This window comes from Mastigoproctus giganteus, chromosome 11, assembly GCF_048544385.1.
Source record: "Mastigoproctus giganteus isolate SK-2022 chromosome 11, ASM4854438v1, whole genome shotgun sequence".
NCBI classification, from domain to species: domain Eukaryota; kingdom Metazoa; phylum Arthropoda; class Arachnida; order Uropygi; family Thelyphonidae; genus Mastigoproctus; species Mastigoproctus giganteus.
This window is the reverse complement of record NC_143585.1, coordinates 117879399-117899595: the sequence shown is the minus strand read 5'-3', so window position 1 is coordinate 117899595 and position 20197 is coordinate 117879399. Positions and strand designations below refer to the sequence as shown.

At 37.2% G+C, this 20197-nt stretch overlaps 1 protein-coding gene across 2 annotated transcripts in view; it reads left to right on the top strand.

Annotated features, from left to right (window-relative positions):
• Rpn10 (regulatory particle non-ATPase 10) overlaps window positions 1–20197 on the top strand; it is a 267771-nt gene that overhangs the window by 229897 nt on the left and 17677 nt on the right. For both annotated transcript variants that reach the window (XM_090385019.1, XM_090385020.1), the window contains one exon: window positions 3053–3211. In XM_090385019.1, coding sequence (XP_090241145.1) covers window positions 3053–3211 — 159 coding nt within the window. The remainder of the gene's footprint in view (window positions 1–3052; window positions 3212–20197) is intronic.

Sequence of the window (20197 nt, the reverse complement as noted above, 5' to 3'; positions counted from 1 at the left end):
TGAATAGCTCCTTATTCCTATCATTTACTTATTGCTGAAAAATATCCAAAGTTATCTAAGCTTTCTTGTTTGCAGTGTAATCCACAGGAAGTTTCCTTGCATTTTTGGAACACAGGTTTTAAGGATTTTCTGATAACAGACAGTTTTTTTTTCCATCAGTTCCTGTCATATTTGCGCATACGAGCACCGTCAAGCGAGCCTTCGAATTTTTTTCCCACCAATGCATTTTCCCCCTTTGAATTTAAATGTATTATCAGGTGTCAAATTATAAAAAAGTCCTGTTTCGTTGGCATTGTACATGTCTTCATCATTGAAATCCTTTGCCATTATTGGATCTGCAGATCGAGATTTTCCACCAATTTTTGCATAAACGATGTTATGTCGCTTTTTAAATCGATGCAGCCAACCGTTGTTACACACAAAATTGTCGCATCCAAATTGTTTAGCAAATTTTTCCACTTGAGCTTAAGATTGGACCATCTATTGAAAATCCAGCATTTCTTTGTGGGTGATCCATTGAAGCCATGCTTCATCAACGTTTGTAATTTTGCACTTTCTAAATTTTGTTTTTTCAGTTATGTTCTTTTCCAGTGCTGATATGTAAACATCTTTTTTCTCCCACAATGTTGATACACCTGAAGAGGGAAAAAGAAAACTTTTTGCACACTTCAACATTTTTTGCATCAACATTTTCTAACTGGTGAAAAAATAATTTAGACCTTTTCACGAATTGAGAGACACTTCCTTTTGTTAGTAGACATGTTTCTGAAGGAAGGGTTCGTTTCTAACTGATTTTATTTTAAAATGATAAAGTGATTTGCATGCAAAGTTCTTAGAAAGCCTGAAATGCATACATAGTTCTTAGATGTCCCGAAATGCATACAAAATTCTTAGAAGTTCCGAAATAAATTTATGGTTCAGTGAATACAAGACAATCTGTGAATAAGGTAATGCAATAAGCAGAATGGCAATGCACTATTGTATAGCCCCGTCCCTGAAACTATAAGGTCATAAACCGGCCGCTAATCCTGATGCAATGCAGGTGGTCATAAAAGCTAAGTTGCACTTTTCATTTTTGTCTATTCCAAGAATTGGATTTTTTTTGACCCCACACAATTAAGAATGTTTGCATAGTTACCAAAATTTGTTCGGTATATCTGTGTAGTACGCTTGTTATAACAGTGAGCAATTGTATGGGAATATGCTTAAATTAAAATCAATATGGCCTTTTGCTCATTACAGCTGTGATCTCGATATTTCCATGCTCGTTATAACCAAGTTCGACTGTATATGGTGTCTGAAAAAAACCGTTATTATTAGAAAAGTTCATAAATTTTGAACAGATCATGTTTGTGTTAACTGCTTTCACAGTTACAAATAATAGCTCAAAAAGTCATGTACTTCAGTAAACTTGAACATGTTCCCATGTAACTCTGAGGATATCAAATCTATACTCAACCTCCTGTCATACATTGCTTAGCATTTCAGGTGAAATCAAAGAGATTGCTTCAGTTATTCTTGTCTTTAATGTTGGAAAATCAGGAATTGTTATTGCAAATACCTTATCCTTAACATAACCCCACAAGAAAAAATGAAGTGGAGTTATATCAGGTGGCCATTAAGTTGGTTGACCATGACTAATCTAGCAATCTGGGAAAACAGAATCAAGAATATTAGGTATAACAGAATGCTAATGAGGTGGGCCCCCCCATCCTGGTATAAAAAAAAAACAACAAAAAACATTCATTTGATATTTCTCAAGTTGTAGAGGCACATAATCCTCTAAAAGGTCAAGGTAGATTGTTCCATTAATTGACTTTTCAGAGAAAAAAAAAAAAAAATGGACCGATAATCTGATTGTGACTAAGCCTACACCACACATTGACCCTCAGATAGTTGTGTATTTTTCTTTGAGCTGCATATGGGTTCTCAGACCTCCATATTTAAATATTGTGCTGATTGACATGCCCTGAAACATGAACAGTTGGCTTCATCAGAAAAGCAAACTTTTTTATTCTTTGTAATGGAAAACAATATGATCTGATATGAAATCTTATTTTATTTCATATCAGATCAAAAGTATGAGACTTTTGTGATGTCTTCACCCCCCCCTCCCCTCCAGACACCCAGTATTAAGGCTTAATGGTTAGTTTTAATGTGGTAAGATAAAACTGAATAGGCACTCAATAACCCAGAAATCCCTCTAAGGCTTCTATAGCTGAGTGCTAATGATCTGTTTGCCTGCTAAAAATATCTAACAGATTTAGAACTTTTTCCAAAGTCAAATTATAGGAGGTGACTATAAGGTTTAGCAATCATTGTGAATATTTGTGTGATATCTTTCTCCTCTGTATGATGTCCAGTTTAAAATGCTCATGATGCAGTTGTCCTTCATGATGATGAACTGTCATATGAGAGCCACAGACTGCCTCTAATTTCTTTCCTTATTCAGTAAATCATTAATAGTTGTGTGATTGATCAAGTGTTGACTTTCAAAAAAAAAAAGTGCAGTTTGGCAACTCATTTTGGCCACTCTTCAAGTAGACCTAAATTATATAGAGTATATATAGAATATCCCTTTGCTGCTTAACCCTGCAGTGGCTACACTCTAGACACTGCCATCCTACAAATTTTAATACATGACCAATATTTTCTTCAATTTTGATCTACATCATTGATAATTTTTTAAATGGAAAATTGTATTTGTAAGAAATTTGCATTAGTGTAAAAATGTGCCTGTGTATAATTTTTCAACAGAAATGGTGCCCCTTTAACTTTTCCATCTTGGTTTCAGATTTGATTTTGTTCACTCTGTGACACTTGTTGTTGTGAAGTTAAATTTTTTTGGATACCAATGCTGCTTTTACTAAAGATATTTGTTCTCGTTGCACAATGCAACAGGTGTGCCGTTCTATTGTTTTTTTTTGCCATACCTGCTGTAGGGTTAGTCTTTATTTGTATATAAAATTCCTCTTAAATTTAATATATGATTTTCTTATAAACACTTAAAAAATTTTAATTATTACATATCTAAAATGACTTCTATTTGTAGGTAGTAGTGAGGAAACTTTATTAGAACAAGCAGTTGCTATGTCTTTAGCTTCTGATGAATCTCAGAGGAAAGGATCGACAACATCTGTACCAGATTTTGCTTCAATGACAGAGGAAGAGCAAATTGCTTATGCAATGCAGATGTCTTTGCAACAGGCTCGTTAGTATAACATATAAAAGATTTGTTTAAAGTAGTTTTCTTATAAATATAAAAGATTTGTTTAAAGTAGTTTTCTTAGCATTGACTGTTTAAAGCTCATTAAATAAATTTCAGTAATGATGGATAATACTTCTGATCATATAGGTTTCTTTCATTGTTTAATTCTACTGAACTTTAATTAGAACTATATTTCCTTTAAAACAAAGAAATTTTTAAAATAAAGAACTAGGGAGGAACCATGTTATGTGAAATGTGTGTAAATCTGAGTTCTTAGCTTAGAAACTAAAGTTTATTACATATGGATAAATTGTTATAAAATTATCCATATTACATCTGGATAATTTTCATAACTTTTAAATTTTTCTTGAAAGGATGTCCTCTGGGAAAAATACTAAATAAGAATATATACTAAAATACATGAAATGTATTTTATAAACATGAAATAATAAAATGAAACATGTTTTGTGTGAAATAATAAAACACATGAAATATTTATGTGGTAAAAAAGCTTGATTTGAAAATGAGAGGAATTCCAAAAATACACATTTCCCCCCTTTTTTATATGTACAGTCAGTCCTCGTATAACACGTGTTTGCACTACACGGATTCGATCATACATGATTTATAAATTGGGGAACGATATCTTATATAACACAAACCGAATTCGCTTATGCACGATTCACCTTTGTGTTTACAAGAAATGGCAGTCGAACTCAGAATCCCAACCAAACGCAACACGATAGGAATGAAGAGAAGATTCTAAAAATGTATTTTTTTTTAATGTTTTTTATATCAGTGAAGGGGAAACACATTTCACCATAATAACATAAAAACCAACACAATTCCAGCAATCAGTATAATTGCAAATGCAGTTAGATCGAGTTTACTACCAGTTTATAACAGATTTCACTAGCAGAAATGCAACTGGAAATTGTTTTTATTGTTTTATGGTAGTAACCCCTAGAAATGTGCTTTAGTAAAACGTGAAGTGTTAATAGTGTATCTCTGCCTTTACGGTGTTGTTTATTTAGTTGCTACACGTGCGCAGCTTTGTTTATGTGTATCAAGCGTGCCTCCTCGTTTTGTAATTGTGCTTTATTCCCTAAAAATGAGTAAAATACTTATAAGGTGTGAAAAGGAAGTGTCCTGGTGAAGACACAGCAGATTCAGAGAGAAAAAGAAAAGCAATATCGATAAACCGAGGCGGACTGGGTCAAAAATTCTTACCCGGGAAAATTTATAGTTGCCTCATACTATGGTTTATGGCCAAAATCACACCGGCTTCTGGCCCACTGGGGTTTTTCCGGTAAGGCTTATGGCCAGTCCGCCTCTGTCAATAGAGAAAAAATATGAAATTGTGAAACACTTTGAGCAAAATGAAAGACCATGTGATATTGCACGTGCTACAGACCTAAATGAGGCAGTGCCGAGAATTACAAAGAATGCAGAGAAAATAAAAACAACTTTCGTAGCAGGAATAACTCAATGTGTAATTAAAATCCATTAGGTTAAGACACAAAGAATTGGAAGAGATGGAATGGCTGTCATCTATTTCGGTAGAAAATCAAGCAAAAAAACAAGTTTGCTTATGATAGAAGCAAAAGCATTAGCAATATTTTATTACGTAATAGTCGTAATAAAATACATAAGTATTTTATTACGATTATTTATTGTGTCTGGTAATGTTTTGGTTACAAATGTGTGTTCAATCTTGGGTGGTCGGCACCTAACCCTGTTTTTCCCATAGGGCCTGTTATTTATATTGCACGATTTTGCATTGCACGTGGGTTTCTAGGAACACAACTATCGTGCTATACAAGGACTGACTGTATATTGATACAGTTAATACGCTGCTCCAGTTTTTTGGTACTTGTCCTTTGGTAAATGAATTCTTGATAATATGATCTAACGATCTAGATGCCTAAATAGCATTTGCTCTTTTGGATTTCTTTATTCCTGAAATCTGACTTAGGGCTCGATTTTGGGTTTAGAAGAAGACTGTTGTTTAATCATATTAGAAAATCTAATGTATTGCCTTATATGCAGCATATCTAAAAAAATGCCACATATAATAATGATTAACTTTTTATATCTCCACACTAAACTTTCACTAATTGATATACAGCAATATCTCACTTAGCATGGCTTCAAACAGCACAAGTTTCACTATAACGCTGTTTTCAATTAAGTTTAAGTCGAAAATTTACTGTAAATATTAAAACTCATTCAATAGCCTAGACACATACTCTAAATATATGCTGCATTGTTGTAACCTAGGTATACCTACATATATGCTGCAGTGCCAACTCTATTGTCTCGCGTGCACATGTGCCAATAGCTCCCATTAGGAAGTCAGTGGCAGCATGCAACAGTGTTCAGTATTCTTAATCTCATCCTGATGAGACGACATTGATAGCTTTTCATAGCTTCATTTCATAATTTATTTTTACTCCTTTAAATATGATCGAAAATATATTTGCATATTGGCTAGAAATCACTGACAACAACATGCATTCTGCTTGGCAACATGTTTAGCCGCATTTGGCAAATTATTTCACTGGTTTTGAATCGCAAATTGAGACAATTACTGAAGACACTGAAGATCAGTAAAGACTTGGGATTCAAAACTTTGGACACTTCCAATTTACGTAACTGCATTGACTCACATGCAAATGACTTAGATGATGCAACTCTCCTTGAAATTGATAAGTAAACTGCATATGCAGAAAAGGAAAACAATTCTGAAGTGGTTCTCTAAGGAACTTGCATAATTGTACCTGATGCACTGAGGAGTGAATTTCTGCATTTAGCTTTTTTCTTGTTTTGTATTCCTTCGTCCAGTTTTTTTGAACTTGTTTTTTGGTAAATGACTTCTTGATAATATGATCTACCACTATGACTTTATTTTAAACTCCAGCTTTCTGATGTCAAATCTCATATCATCAACACCTGCCACCTTTCATTACTTGACATCTTTCATTTTGTAATTCATCAAATTTACTCCATATTTTTAAAATATCCTGCTCTTGATACTTTTTTTCTATATCTTTTCAAAAATCTTCCCTAGAATTTTTATTAGAACAAGTTATAGATGACTGGATGAATTCATGAAATAAATGTAGCTTGCCAAATCCTGAATGAAAAAGAGAACCAGGGGTATATAACCCACAAGAAGCCCTTTCTTTCATATTGTGTGGCCCATAATTATCTATGCAGTTCTAAGTGTCATGTCCTCCATGTTTAAAACTACTTGTCACAAACTATATAGAATCATTGACTTTTTAGTTTTAAAATACTGATTTTTCTGTATTGCTTGCTTAAGTTTTATGTATCTTCCTCAATATTTAGCAATCCTCAGTATTTAACAATATTATTATAACCATGTAGTAGTGGCATTTTATTTTTTTGTATTTAATTATTAAATGATAAAAATTAAACTAAATATAAACTTTGATCAAGAGAAATCCTATTTTGAAAAATGCATAAATTAGTAGTAGGGAACTGTTTTTATGGTCTGGAACCTTCAGCATTTTATTTGTTAAGGTACAGAGTAGTAGTAGTAGTGGCAGCATGTGATGCAAGAAAGCAAGTGTATGAGCTTATTCAGCATCAGCCAAAAAAAAAAAAAAAATTACAAAACAATCCTCTCAAAAAGTTTGTCCAGTTCCTCCTTAAATTTATTTAACCTACCAACTTCCATGACAGATGGAAGTTTGTTCCACCAATTAACCACCCGCTGGCTAAAGGCAAATTTCCGCACATCTATTCTACATCTTTCCTTCCTCAATTTCAATTTATGTCCCTTTAGATTCGTAATCTGAACGAGTGGAAGAATCCCATCAGAATTCATCATGCTCAACCCATTCAAGGCCTTATACACCTCAATCAGATCACCTCGCAGGTGCCTAGTCTCCAGCTGCTGCAATTTGCAGAACTTAAGCCTCTCCTGGTAAGAGGATCCCTTCATTCCCCTCTCTGTACATGCTCATGAAAGTCTACATTTTTCCTAAAATGAGACCTCCAGACCTGCACGAATACTCATGGTGTGGCCTGTCCATTGCCTTATACAGAGGGACAATCACCTCCTTTTTACTGCTAGCAAAATTTCTGTATATCATTGACAACACCCCATGACCTGCCCTGGCAGCCTGTCTGCATTGCTTATAAAACTTCATATCTGACTGCACAATTACTCCCAGGTCTTTTTTATTTTCTACCACCATAAGTGTAGTACCATACAGTTGGTACATGTCTCTGGGATTACTTCTACCCATATGCAGTACTTTGCATTTGTCAAGGTTAAACTTCATTTGTCACTTCTCAGCCCATCTGCCCTGTTGCAGTAGCACACTGCCATTACTCTCATTAACAACCCTGCCAATCTTTGTATCATCTGCAAACTTTGACACTAAGCCTGATATACCTTCATCAATATCATTGATAAAAATGGACATTACAAAACAACGGTGGACCCAACACCAAACCCTGTGGAACTCCACTAATAACATTAGTCCACAAAGAACAGCACCCATTGACTACCACCCTCTGTCAACCATGTCACCAATCAACCATACTTTTATCCATTGTAGCAACTTACCCTTAATACCATTCTGCTCCAATTGTACAGTAGTCTTCCTTGCACAACAGTGTCAAAAGCTTTCCTGAAATCCAAGTATGTGATATCAAAATTATTTTTTGCATCCAGTTCCTTTGTAACCACATCATAATAACCTATCAGATTTGTCAGACAAGACTCTCCCTTAACAAACCCATGCTGTGTCTGAATTATTGCTACAGTCATGTCTAGATGATCATGCAATGCATCTTTAACCAGTGACTCCATTATTTTACCCAGAACAGAAGTTAAACTAACTGGTCTGTAATTACTCATGTCACCCTTCGATCCCCCTTTGTGAATTGGTGACACATTTAAACATCTCCAGTCTATGGGTACCTCCCCTGAGTCCAAAGAAGCTCTCATAATTATGGCTAGGGGTTTGATTACTTCCTTTGCTGTCTCCTTTAATATAACTGGATAGATCCCATCCACACCAAGGTGCCTTTCTTATGTTTAACTTCAACAATTTCTCCTCCACTTTGTTCTCAGTTATTACAAAATAATTAAGCACGCTGTTGCAATTTAGCATTAGCATTAGTAGAGGCATTTGATGCAAGAAAGCATGCTTATGCAGCATCAGCAAAAAAAAAAAAAAAAAAAAAAAACCCACTTCCACTTCACCCCTCTGTTCGTTCAAAATACCTGTCCAACTGAGCCTTAAACTTATTTAGGCTATCAACCTCCACCACAAGGGATGGAAGTCTGTTCCACCAACCAACCACCCGCTGGCTAAAGGCAAATTTCCGCACGTCTATCCTACATCTGTCTTTCCTCAATTTGAATTTATGCCCTCTCAGGTGATTTTTCTGAGCTAGAGGAAGAATCCCATCAGCATTGAGCATGCTCAAACCATTCAAGGCTTTATACATCTCTATCAGATCACCTCGCTGGTGCCTAGTCTCCAGACACTGTAATTTGCAAAACTTAAGCCTTTCTTCGTAAGAGCACCCTTTTGTTCCATTCACTAATCTTGTTGCCCTTCTCTTTACTCGTTCCAGCAGCTCTACATCCTTCTTGAAATGAGGCCTCCAGACCTGTATACAGTACTCTAGGTGTGGACTGACCACAAGGGAATAATCACCTCCTTATCCCTGCTGGAAAAATTTCTGTATATCATTGACAATACTCCATGAGCTACTCTTGCAGCCCGTCTGCACTGCTCAGAGAACTTCATATCTGCCTGCACAACCACCCCCAAGTCCCTTTCATTCTCTACCACTGTCAGTGTAGTACCACAGAGTTGATACGTTGCTCTGGGGTTGCTGTTTCAATGTTAAACTTCATTTGCCACCTCTCAGCCCATCTGCTCAACCTTTCCAGATCCTGTTGCAGCAGCATAGTGTCAGTAGTGTCCTTGACAATCCTGCCAACCTTTGTATCGTCTGCAAACTTGGACATTAAGTTTGATATACCATCATCAATATCGTTTATAAATACAGAAAACAATAATGGACCCAACACTGAGCCCTGAGGGACTCCACTAATAACATTAGTCCACGATGAGCAGTGTCCATTGATTACCACTCTTTGTCTTCTCCCCCTCAACCACCCCTTTATCCATAGCAGCAATTTGCCTCCAATGTCACACTGCTCCGATTTGTGTAGCAGTCCTTCAAACAGGCCTCTGAGGTTGGGTATATTCATACTGTAGTTTTTAGTGTTTTGCACCAACCTTGCGTAGAAATAAAAATAAAAACACCAAGGAAACAGAACTTTTGATAACTGTGTTTATAATAAATTACAATAACCTGTATTTACAATAAATTTAACTTTACAATAAACTATACATATGAATTATTAAAATCTGCTACATTACAATCAATAAAATGCATTAAAATATACTAGATTAAAAGCGATAAAAACCGTAGCTTTCAAAGGCTCCAGCCTTCTTCTTCAGCGGTGTTTTCTTGTTCTGCAGTACATCTTTAAATATCAGCAGGTTAATGGTACTCCTCACGTGTTTTCATTCACACGTGTTCCGTTCTCTTGCGTTGTGGAACCGGAAGTGGCTCGAGCGGAAGTCATACAGAACCGTTCATCCCTTCTGAGGATAGTGGTCTCAAAGATGGGATGAATCCGCGTACCTCTATCTCTATTAATGTTAATTGTAGAACAAATCCGCAAACTCTCGAGCCACTTACGGTCCCAGAACTTATGCGCCCGATCGGTGCCCAGCCAATTCACTCTGTCTTTTATCTTCTTTCATTCATTCCTTCAGTGCACCATTAAAACCAAATCAATCAATCAATCAATCCTTTCATTCTACATTGCATTCCCTCGCTATTAGCTTACTAATATTTTTCAGCTAGTCTGCTTCCCTGGCTGCCTGTGCACCTCCCCCCCCACATGGTTACTAATTGTGTCCCCCCAGGTCCCTACACATGGGAGGGTAGTTCTGGGGGTGCCCTGGTCAATCTGGTTTAGTTTTATCAGGTTACTATCAGGGTGCTTAATGATTTTGTAATGACTAAGAGCAAAGTGGAGGAGAAATTGTTGAAGTTAAACATAAGAAAGGCACCTGGGGTGGATGGGATCTATCCAGTTATATTAAAGGAGGTGGCAAAGCAACTAAGCAAACCCTTAGCCATAATTATGAGAGCATCCTTGGACTAAGGGGAGGTTCTCATGGACTGGAGATGAGCAAATGCATCCCCAATTCACAAAAGGGGATTGAAGGGTGACAAAAGTAATTACAGACCAGTTAGTTTAACTTCTGTTCCGGATAAAATAATGGAGTCACTGGTTAAACATGCATTGCAGGATCATCCAGACAAGACTGCAGTAATAATTCAGACACAGCATGGGTTTGTTAAGAGAAAGTCTTGTCTGACAGATTTGATAGGATATTATGATGTGGTTACAAAGGAACTGGATGCAAAAAATAATTTTGATATCACATACTTGGATTTCAGGAAAGCTTTTGACACTGTTGCACATGGAATACTACTGAAAAAATTGGAGCAGAATGGTATTAAGTTGCTGCAATGGATAAAAGGATGGTTGAGTGGGGGAGAAGACAGAGGGTGGTAATCAATGGGTGCTGCTGTTCCTGGATTAATGTTATTAGTGGAGTCCCACAGGGTTTGGTGTTGGGTCCACTGTTGTTTTGTATATTTATCAATGATATTGATGAAGGTATATCAGGCTTAGCATCGAAGTTTGCAGATGATACAAAGGTTGGCAAAGTTGTTAATGACAGTAATGGCAGTGTGCTACTGCAACGGGATGTAGAAAATTTGGGCAGATGGGCTGAGAAGTGGCAACTGAAGTTTAACCTTGACAAATGCAAAGTACTGCATATGGGTAGAAGTAACCCCAGAGAAACATAATAACTGTGTGGTACTGCACTTAAAGTGGTAGAAAATGAAATGAAAATGAAAGACAAAACTCCATGACCTGCTAGGGCAGGTTATGGGGTTTTGTCAATGATACAAAGGGTACTAGGAAAGTTTTGCAATACAGCTTTGTTTATTTAATTTTTTCAAAGTAATTTCCTCTACATTCAATACACCTCTCCATCCTCCGAAACCAATCTTTAAACCAGTTCTGCCAAGTTTCACTAGGGAGTAAAGCACACTCGTTGTCCCAAGCCCGTAGAAGGTCCTCATCACTAGAAAACCGCCTCCCTTTTAGCTTCATTTTCACATGCGGGAACAGTGCAAAGTCGCAGGGAGCAAGGTCTGGACTGTAGGGAGGGTGCTCGAGAAGTTTCAGTCCTGTCGTGGTCAAATATTCGGTGCAGGCTTTGGCGTGGTGAGCTGGAGCATTTTCGTGATGGAGGTACCAGGTGTCCATTCTTGACTTTGGCCGCAGGTTCTTCATAGATCCAATGACTTTAGGCAGGCATTGTTCAGTATACCACTTAGCTGTGACTGTCTTCTGCGTGTCCAAAACGACACGTTCCACAATTCCACTCGATTTGAAAAATACAGCTATCATTTTCTTCTTTACAGATCGGGATTTTCTGACAATTACGGGTGTGTCGTCATCATCAAAGACCCAAACTTTGTTTTGAGCCTTGGTCGGCAGATCGTAATAGTACAGCCAAGTCTCGTCACCTGTCACGACGTTGTTCACATACCGAGATTGTCCCTTATCAAACTTTTTTAACATCTCCCGGCACCAAGTCACACGTCGTGTCATCTGCTCTTCAGTCAGTTGATGCGGCACCCAGAGAGAACAAAGTTTCTTCACGTGCAAATGATCTTGCAGAATCGAACGAATTGCTGGTGCATTTAGGCCCAAAGTATCCTCTATCTGTTGGTAGGTCACTCGCCTGTTTTCGTCAAGCATTTTCCTCACAGCAGTAACGTTTTCCTCCGTAACTGACGTTCGTGGACTTCCCGGCCTCTCAGAATCCTCCAGAGTGAAATTTCCCCTTTGGAATTCTCTATACCACCTGAATATCGTTGTACGATGTGGACAATCATCATCTAGTGCAAGAGTCATTTCTTCTAAGCACTGGTCTATGGTTAAACTACGCACGAAATTATACCGCAAAACTGTCCTTATCTCATTTCGTGACCACGATGCCATCGCAAGCACTTTACACTCTCACTACTAATGAATAACTGAGCCCATCGACTTGGCGCGGCGGCTACTATGCACGTATGAACATGTCTCAACATGCAGCAACAAGCAGCTTCCTGTGATTCATTGTTGCGTCATATTGCAAAACTTTCCTAGTACCCTTTGTATATAGGAATTTTGCTAGCAGGGAAAATTAGATGATTGTCCCTCTCTATAAGGCAATGGTCAGACCATGCCTTGAGTACTGAGTACAGGTCTGGAGACCTCATTTTAGGAAGGATGTAGATTTGCTTGATCATGTACAGAGAAGGGCAACAAGATTGGTGAGGAGAATGAAAGGATCCTCTTACCAAGGGAGGCTTAAGTTCTGCAAATGGCAGTGGCTGCAGACTAGACACTTGCACGGTGATCTGATTGAGGTGTATAAGTCCTTGAATGGGTTGAGCATGCTGAATTCTGAAGGTTGAGCATGCTGAATTCCACGTTCAGATTACAAACCTAAGGAGGCATAAATTCAAATTAAGAAAAGACAGATGTAGAATAGATGTGCAGAAATTTGCCTTTAGCCAGCGGGTGGTTAATTGCTGGAACAAACTTCCATCTGTTGTTGTGGAAGTTTAATAGGTTAAATAAATTTAAGGAGGAACAGGACAAACATTTAGAGGGAATGGTTGTGTGAAATTTTTTTTTTTTTTTTTGGCTAATGCTGCATAAGCTCATACACTTGTTTTCTTGCATCAATGCTGGTGCTGCTGGTGCTACTACTACTACTGTCATGGTGCTGAATACAGCTATCCTGACAGTTTTTTTAAATTCATCTGCACGTGGTGGGAGACATGGGCATTTTTGACTATTGATTACTGTTTAACTACTGGGGGCTGAATTGCCCTTCTTTGGATTGATCTACGCATTTCGAATATTCAGAACCATTCAAGCATTTCTGTGTAAAGGTTGTGAATGCTTTATAATTTTCTTCTTTCATTATGGATAGATGTTCTTCTCCCCTGAGAATTTGTGCTATTAACTGGGTTCTGGGGATGTCATAAATTATACATACATATAGAATATGTGCCCTGTCTTCACTCTCGCCACAGGTACAGTTTGGGTCATCAGTCAGCCCTAAGGAAGTTAATTAATTTTAGGGAGCCATGACTTATTAATATAAAGGTAGTAAACATTCCAGGGACATACCACTTTGGTAGTTTTGGGCTAACCATTGCCAACTGTGGGAGAAACCTTTTGGTAACCAGTCGTCTGGTTTCCTGCTCCCAATTTGTTTGCCATAGCTCATGGAGCTTTGTGACTATTCTTTTCCTTTCAGCCTTGGTGTTGTATCAATGGCTATCCCCAGAAATTCTGGGTTATCCCTTTTTAAGTATATAATATAAGCCTTTTTTGCTACTTCCAAGTAAAGTGGGAGAGCACTAGCTAGCACTTGCAGTGCAGGTGTGCTTATAGTACAAAATGCTCTGGTAATAGTGAGAAATATAATCCTCTGTATTGATTCTAACTTATTCCTCTTTCTTACTATGGCAACTGAAATAATGGAAGATTCGAGCTAATGGCACATTGAGATTGGATGTTTACATATAGTGCAGAAGTCTTGTGGTGCCAAAAAAGGAAAATGGCAAGTCATGTGATTACTGTATTTGTCTATGTTTGCCATCTTGAAAGTGAATTCTGTACTGATATCATGGATTATACTGCTGTTTTACATTTCTTTTAAATTAAAAACCCCTCACTATGGCTCCTAAAGTTAATAAACCTCATACAGAGAAGAAAAGAACAACAATATTAAAGCTTAATGACAAACTTTATATAATTCAAACTGTTACAATATGGTTACCTGGAAAGTTAATTCACATACCCATGTGTATTGTATCTGTAACTGCATGTGTTCTCTGGTCGATTTGTCTGTTTTGCTCGACGAAAAGCCCCAGTTTTTTTTTTTGGGGGGGGGAACCTTGCTAGCTATGCCTGAGACTGACTAACTCAGCCACAGAGTGAAAATGCCAATAAAAGGTCATTGATGGGATTCGAACTCGAGCCTTCTCCACCCAGTGTGGGGATGATATTACTGTGCTACACGTGAAGACTAAACTTGATATAATAATGAAAATAGATGGGGCATAAATAGGAGTGTATTAATGGCAGAATATAAAATTGGATCATTAACATGTTTGTTTTTTATGTGCAGTTAATAAAATTGCATTCTTAATCTCTCTATTTCTTATTTAGCTTCATTATTTCTGCATCAAAAACTAAAACTTTCTAGATAACGGAAAATTCAAAATAATGGCACCTTGATTCCCTTAAGGTGCCGTTATTCTGAAAGTATTGTATTTTAATTTGTGGACATCTGGACAATTTGTGGACAGAGTGAAAATGCCAATAAAAGGTCATTGATGGGATTCGAACTCGAGCCTTCTCCACCCGGTGTGGGGATGATATTACTGTGCTACACGTGAAGACTAAACTTGATATAATAAAGATATAATAAATGTCCAGATTGCGTTTTAGAAGTATTTGTTTGGTTTTGTCAGGCGATATTCTGAGCATGTGCATTTGTGCCCACTCCTGCAGCTGCAAGAGGGTGACATTTGATCTTTGCTCTACAACCGCTTGTGTGTTACCCTTTACAAGGAGAATCAAGTCATGCACAAAGGCTAGGCTTTCCACTGGGCCCAGATCCAAGGCCAGAAATTCATCCAGAACAATGTTCCAGAAGAAACGGTCAAGGATTGAACCCTGCAGGCAACTTTTATTCACAGGATATATCAATTCCTGGAACCTTGCGCGTACTGAGGCACTTATGTCTTTAAGGTAGGTGTTTATTACCTTGTAGTGGCAAATTTTCCTGGCAGAGTCTCCTGAGGACACTAGGCCACCAGAGTCAAAGTCAATGGAAATTGCCAGCATGTATTTCTCCTTTGTTGTCAGTAGATGGTGCATGGCATCCTCCATAGAGTTGCCCTGTTTAAAACCATACTGATTGTTAGAATGTAATTCTTCTTCTGTGTAGTATTGAGATAATCTGTTGCTGCACCAGCCAAAAAAAAAAAGAAATTTCTGAATTACCGAGAGAGAGAGAGAGAGAGAGAGAGAGAGAGAGAGAGAGAGAGAGAGAGAGAGAGAGAGAGAGAGAGAGAGTGAAGTAGAAGGGAATCACCTAGAAAAAGAATGATGATGATGATATCCAGCTCAGGACCCTGGGTGTGCCGAGCCCGTGCTCACCAGATGTAAGCCTCTGAGGTTAATATAATAATCTTTCATATATTTTTCAGAGTACAGGGAGTAAGGCTATTGGTCTATATGATTTAGGTTCATATCTGGATTATTAAAGATTAATCTTAAAATAGCTTTTTTTCCATATTTTTGGGAATATTCCCTCTATCATATAGACAGTTCCCTCTATCATATAGACCTCTATCATATATAACAGTTGTTATATAGGTCTATTAGTTTGTTAGTGGCTATTTCTGCTAGTTTTTTGATTACTACTTCTAAGAGGTCATAACCTGGACATTTATTATTTTTGGTTTTAGATAATGCTATTTCCAATTCTTCTGTAGTAAACAGAGGTTTAGTATTGGCATTTTAATATTCAGTGTTTTCTTTTTTTTTTTTTTTTTTAATATCTAGCTGGGTGGGGAATGATCCCCAGTCTCAGTCTGAATAATACTGTCTAGGATGTTATTTACAGAGTTTGCCCAACACAGGGTTGGGGTTCCATCTGATATGACAGTAGGTTTTAAGACGTCTCTTCTTGGCAGCTATTCTGTAGACAACTCCCCAAGGGTAGTTGTTTCCAGTAGTCCCCACCAAGTGCCTCCAGTATTCCATTTTCTTGTCTCTTATGAGGACTGTATACTGTTTCCTGAGAATTCTATAGGAGTCTCTCAGTGCATCCACCTCATTTTGTGGCCATGATGTTCTGGCTCGTTGAAAATGTCTCCTCGCCTGGTGCACTCTTCTCCTGGGTATAGTCAGTTCAGGGCACTACCAGGGGACTACCTGCTTCTTTGGTTTTTTCATTGGATAGACAGGTTTGATGTTTTTGCTAGGATATTTGTCATAGTCAATGCTTGCTCGACCGGGCTATAACTGTTGTTCAATCTAGACCACTCATTTTCTTGTTTTTGCAGATCAGCTGCTGTAAGTTCTGTAAAGATCTGCTAGTTTGCCTTTTTTATATTAAACCATTTTAACTTCTATTAGAGATTGTTGGCCTGTTTGTTTGTAGCTGCCTGTTGAGTTCACAGGTAATAGCTCTATGATCTGATGTGGTCCAGGCTGGCTGGACACACCAGTCTAATTTTGTAGGCTATTGGGTTTGTGGCAAGAGTAACATCAATGTCACTCTCCCACGGGGTAATGCTAAAAGTTGGTAGATGATTTAGTTGATTTATTACTTGAAATGGTGAGATAGCTATATAATCCGAAAGTATATGGCCATTGTGTGTGTGTGCCTGCTCTGTCTTTGCATGGCTATGTCATAAAGCTGACTGGCAGTTGGTATCAGCACACACTGTGATGTAAATGCAGTAGGTAGCAAGTCTGTGAATGCTTGTAGGTATTCTGTGGTTGGATATATATCTACCAGGTCTGAAATAAAGTGTGATAACATGGAACTGTCTTATAGCACTAGTGATATGAGCAACCACTGCCACTGGGGAGGAGCAGAGGTGACCCACCTTTGTGATTGTAAGGTCAGCAATTTTAATGATATACAGGAATTTTGCCGGTACAGAATAGGAGGTGATTATCCCTTTGTATAAGGGAATGGTGAGATCATGCCTTGAGTACTGTGTGCAGGTCTGGAGGCCTCATTTTAGGAAGGATATAGAGTTGCTTGAGCTAGAAGGATAACAAGTTTGTTGAGGGAAGCAAAGAAAGGCTTAAGTTCTGCAAATTGCAGCATCTGGAGACTTAGACACCTGTGAAGTGATCTGATTGAAGTGTATAAGGCCTTGAATGGATTGAGCAGGCTCAATTCTGATGGGATTCTTCCGCTTGCTCAGTTAAGCACAAATTCAAATTGAGGAAAAAAGTTGTAGGATAGATGTGCAGAAATTTAGTCAGTGGATAGTTGATTGCTGGAACAAACTTCCATCTGTCATTGTGGAAGTTGATAGCATAAATAAATTCAAGGAGGAATTGGACAAATGTTTAGAGGAAATGGATGTGTGAATTTTTTTTTTTTTGGCTGATGCTGCATAAGCTTGTATGCTTGCTTTCTTTCATCATATGCCTTTACTACTACTACTACTACTATTTATCTGCAGTTAATTTTAGTTGTCCATTTCAGTGGTTCTTGGTTCCTCTTAGCTTGCTGATGAATGCATCTATGGTTATAATATGGCTAAAGTTTTTATAATGAAAGTCTGTCATCAAATCTCTCTCAAGAGTTGATTCAGCTATGTCAAAAATAATAATGTTTGGGTTTTTCCCTTTTGGTTTCTCCAATAATAAACTCAGCTTTGCTACTTCTGGGTGTTTTTCAATCTTTTTTAGGTCTTTGTTTGTAACCTCTAGTAAAACCCCATTTTTTTTTGATATGACTCTTATTTCCTACCAGTGAGGTTTTAGTTTAGAAACCACTGTCTCTCACAGCCTCACTTGATTTCATTGTGGAATCATCCTTAGCTTTGGGAATTATTACATTAGACTCTTTATTTATTTGTAGTTGGTTTACTTATTACTTGTTTTGATTTAGTTGACTCATTTTTGCCACTGGCTTTGCTGCTTGAGCATAGGTCAGTGTGTTCATTACTCTGTAATTATTCTTTTCTTCAGTTATTATTCTGCCTTGGAACTTTCTTTATTGCTTAAAAATTTTTTTTGTAAATTTTAATTTAAAATTATTAGTATGGATATTTACATGTTATTCGTTAGTTGGCTCTTAAATTACTTTAAAAAAAATCAAAGTTGACTTCTGCTGCCATTGTTTACATATTGATATTGCCTGCCTACCTGGTGGTTTTCTATGTAATTTTGCTGCAGTGCAAAATCAGAAGATGTTTTTGTTAGACCTGTAAACCATAAATTTATAGCAATACAAAGGTGATTTTTTAATATAACTTTATCACATAGTATGTAACATAATCTAAAATAGTGTTGTTTATACTACCATAATTTTTTTTCTTTTTTGTAAATTTTAATTTAAAATTATTAGTATGGATATTTGCATATTATTCGTTAGTTGGCTCTGAAATTGCCTAAAGAAAATTGAAGTTGACTTCTGCTGCCGATGTTTACATATTGATATGGCCTACCCAGTGGTTTTCTATGTAATTTTGCTGCAGTGCAAAATCTGATGTTTTTGTTAGACCTGTAAACTATAAATTTATAGCAACACAAAGGTGATTTTTTAACTTTATCACAGTATGTAAGTTAATCTAAAATAGTGTTGTTTATACTGCCATCAGCATTGAAATGCCACTAGATATTGTAGTACATTGTGTACAGAAAGGACAGGGACAGGAGGTGGATGGGGGTATGCGCTCAGTTAAGATGCACATAAAATCTGTAGCAGTGCATCCAGTGAATAGGGGTGGTCATTTCAATATTGAGTCAGTTTGGTGTGACATAAGTGATGAAACAAAAATGAGAATAGGCATTATAGGCTTAATGACTGTGATGAATATAATGAACAATTGAACTGATATATAGTGGTCCAGTAAATCAGAATATTTTATAAAGAGGAACTTGAACTTTCCAGATATTGACCGGACCTTACCTTATGGGTTAGTCACTCATATAGTAGCAATCTGCTGGAAATCTGCTGTACACATATTGCTGCTATGGAAAGAGTGAAAGAAGCAAAGTGTAGTTGGCTTTCTGATATTGCCTGCCTACCTGGTGGTTTTCAAAACTACGTCACCAAGGGTCGAGACTACTACTCAGGATTTCTAAGAGGTACAAGCTAAAGGTTTTAATGATTTATGCACCAACATCAAGCCATGATGAAGAAGAGGTTGAAGAAATGTACACCGAAATTGAGAGTCTTCTAGATGAGCAGAAAACCCACTACACTATCATTATGGGGGACTTCAATGCTAAGGTTGTAAAGAGACAAAACAGTGCAGAAAAGGGAACTAGAGGAAATTTTGGAATTGGTGAATGAAAAGACTTGTGGAATTTGCAGAATCACGAAGATTGTCAGTAAAGGACACTTTTTTTTTCAAGAAAAGGGTGAACAGAAAGTGGACATGGAAGAGCCCAAATGGATTAACAACTAATGAAATCGACTTCATCTTCACTAACAGAAGATATATCGTGAATGATGTTACCGTCCTGAACAAGGTAAATGTTGGAAGTGATTACAGAATGGTAAGATGCACACTTGATATAGATTTAAGAAAAGAAAGGAAAAAATTGACTCGAGTAAATAATACGAAGGTCTATGAGATAACAGAAGGGGAGAAAAAGCAGTATGTACTTCAACTTAAGAACAAGTTTGAGCTTCTGCAGACTGCTCTACTTATAAATAGCAGAGAAGGCATAATTCAAATAGCAAAAGACTACTATAGAGAATTATACAAGGAGCGAGGGGATGATGCCAGCAGTGGGGAAGGTGGATTGAAAATTAGTAACATATACAACATACAGGATTCTCAACTATGATTCACCTTCACGTAATATCACAGCTAATGGAGAAAGCAAATGAATATAAAAACACCATTATGCCTGGCATTTGTGGATTATGAAAAGGAATTTAACTCCATTTAACTCCATACACCCCATATATTATGATTTTTGAAGAAAATATATGAGAACATTACCTTCTTTATTAGACTAGACAAAGACAGTAGCAAATTTAAAATTGGGAAAGGAGT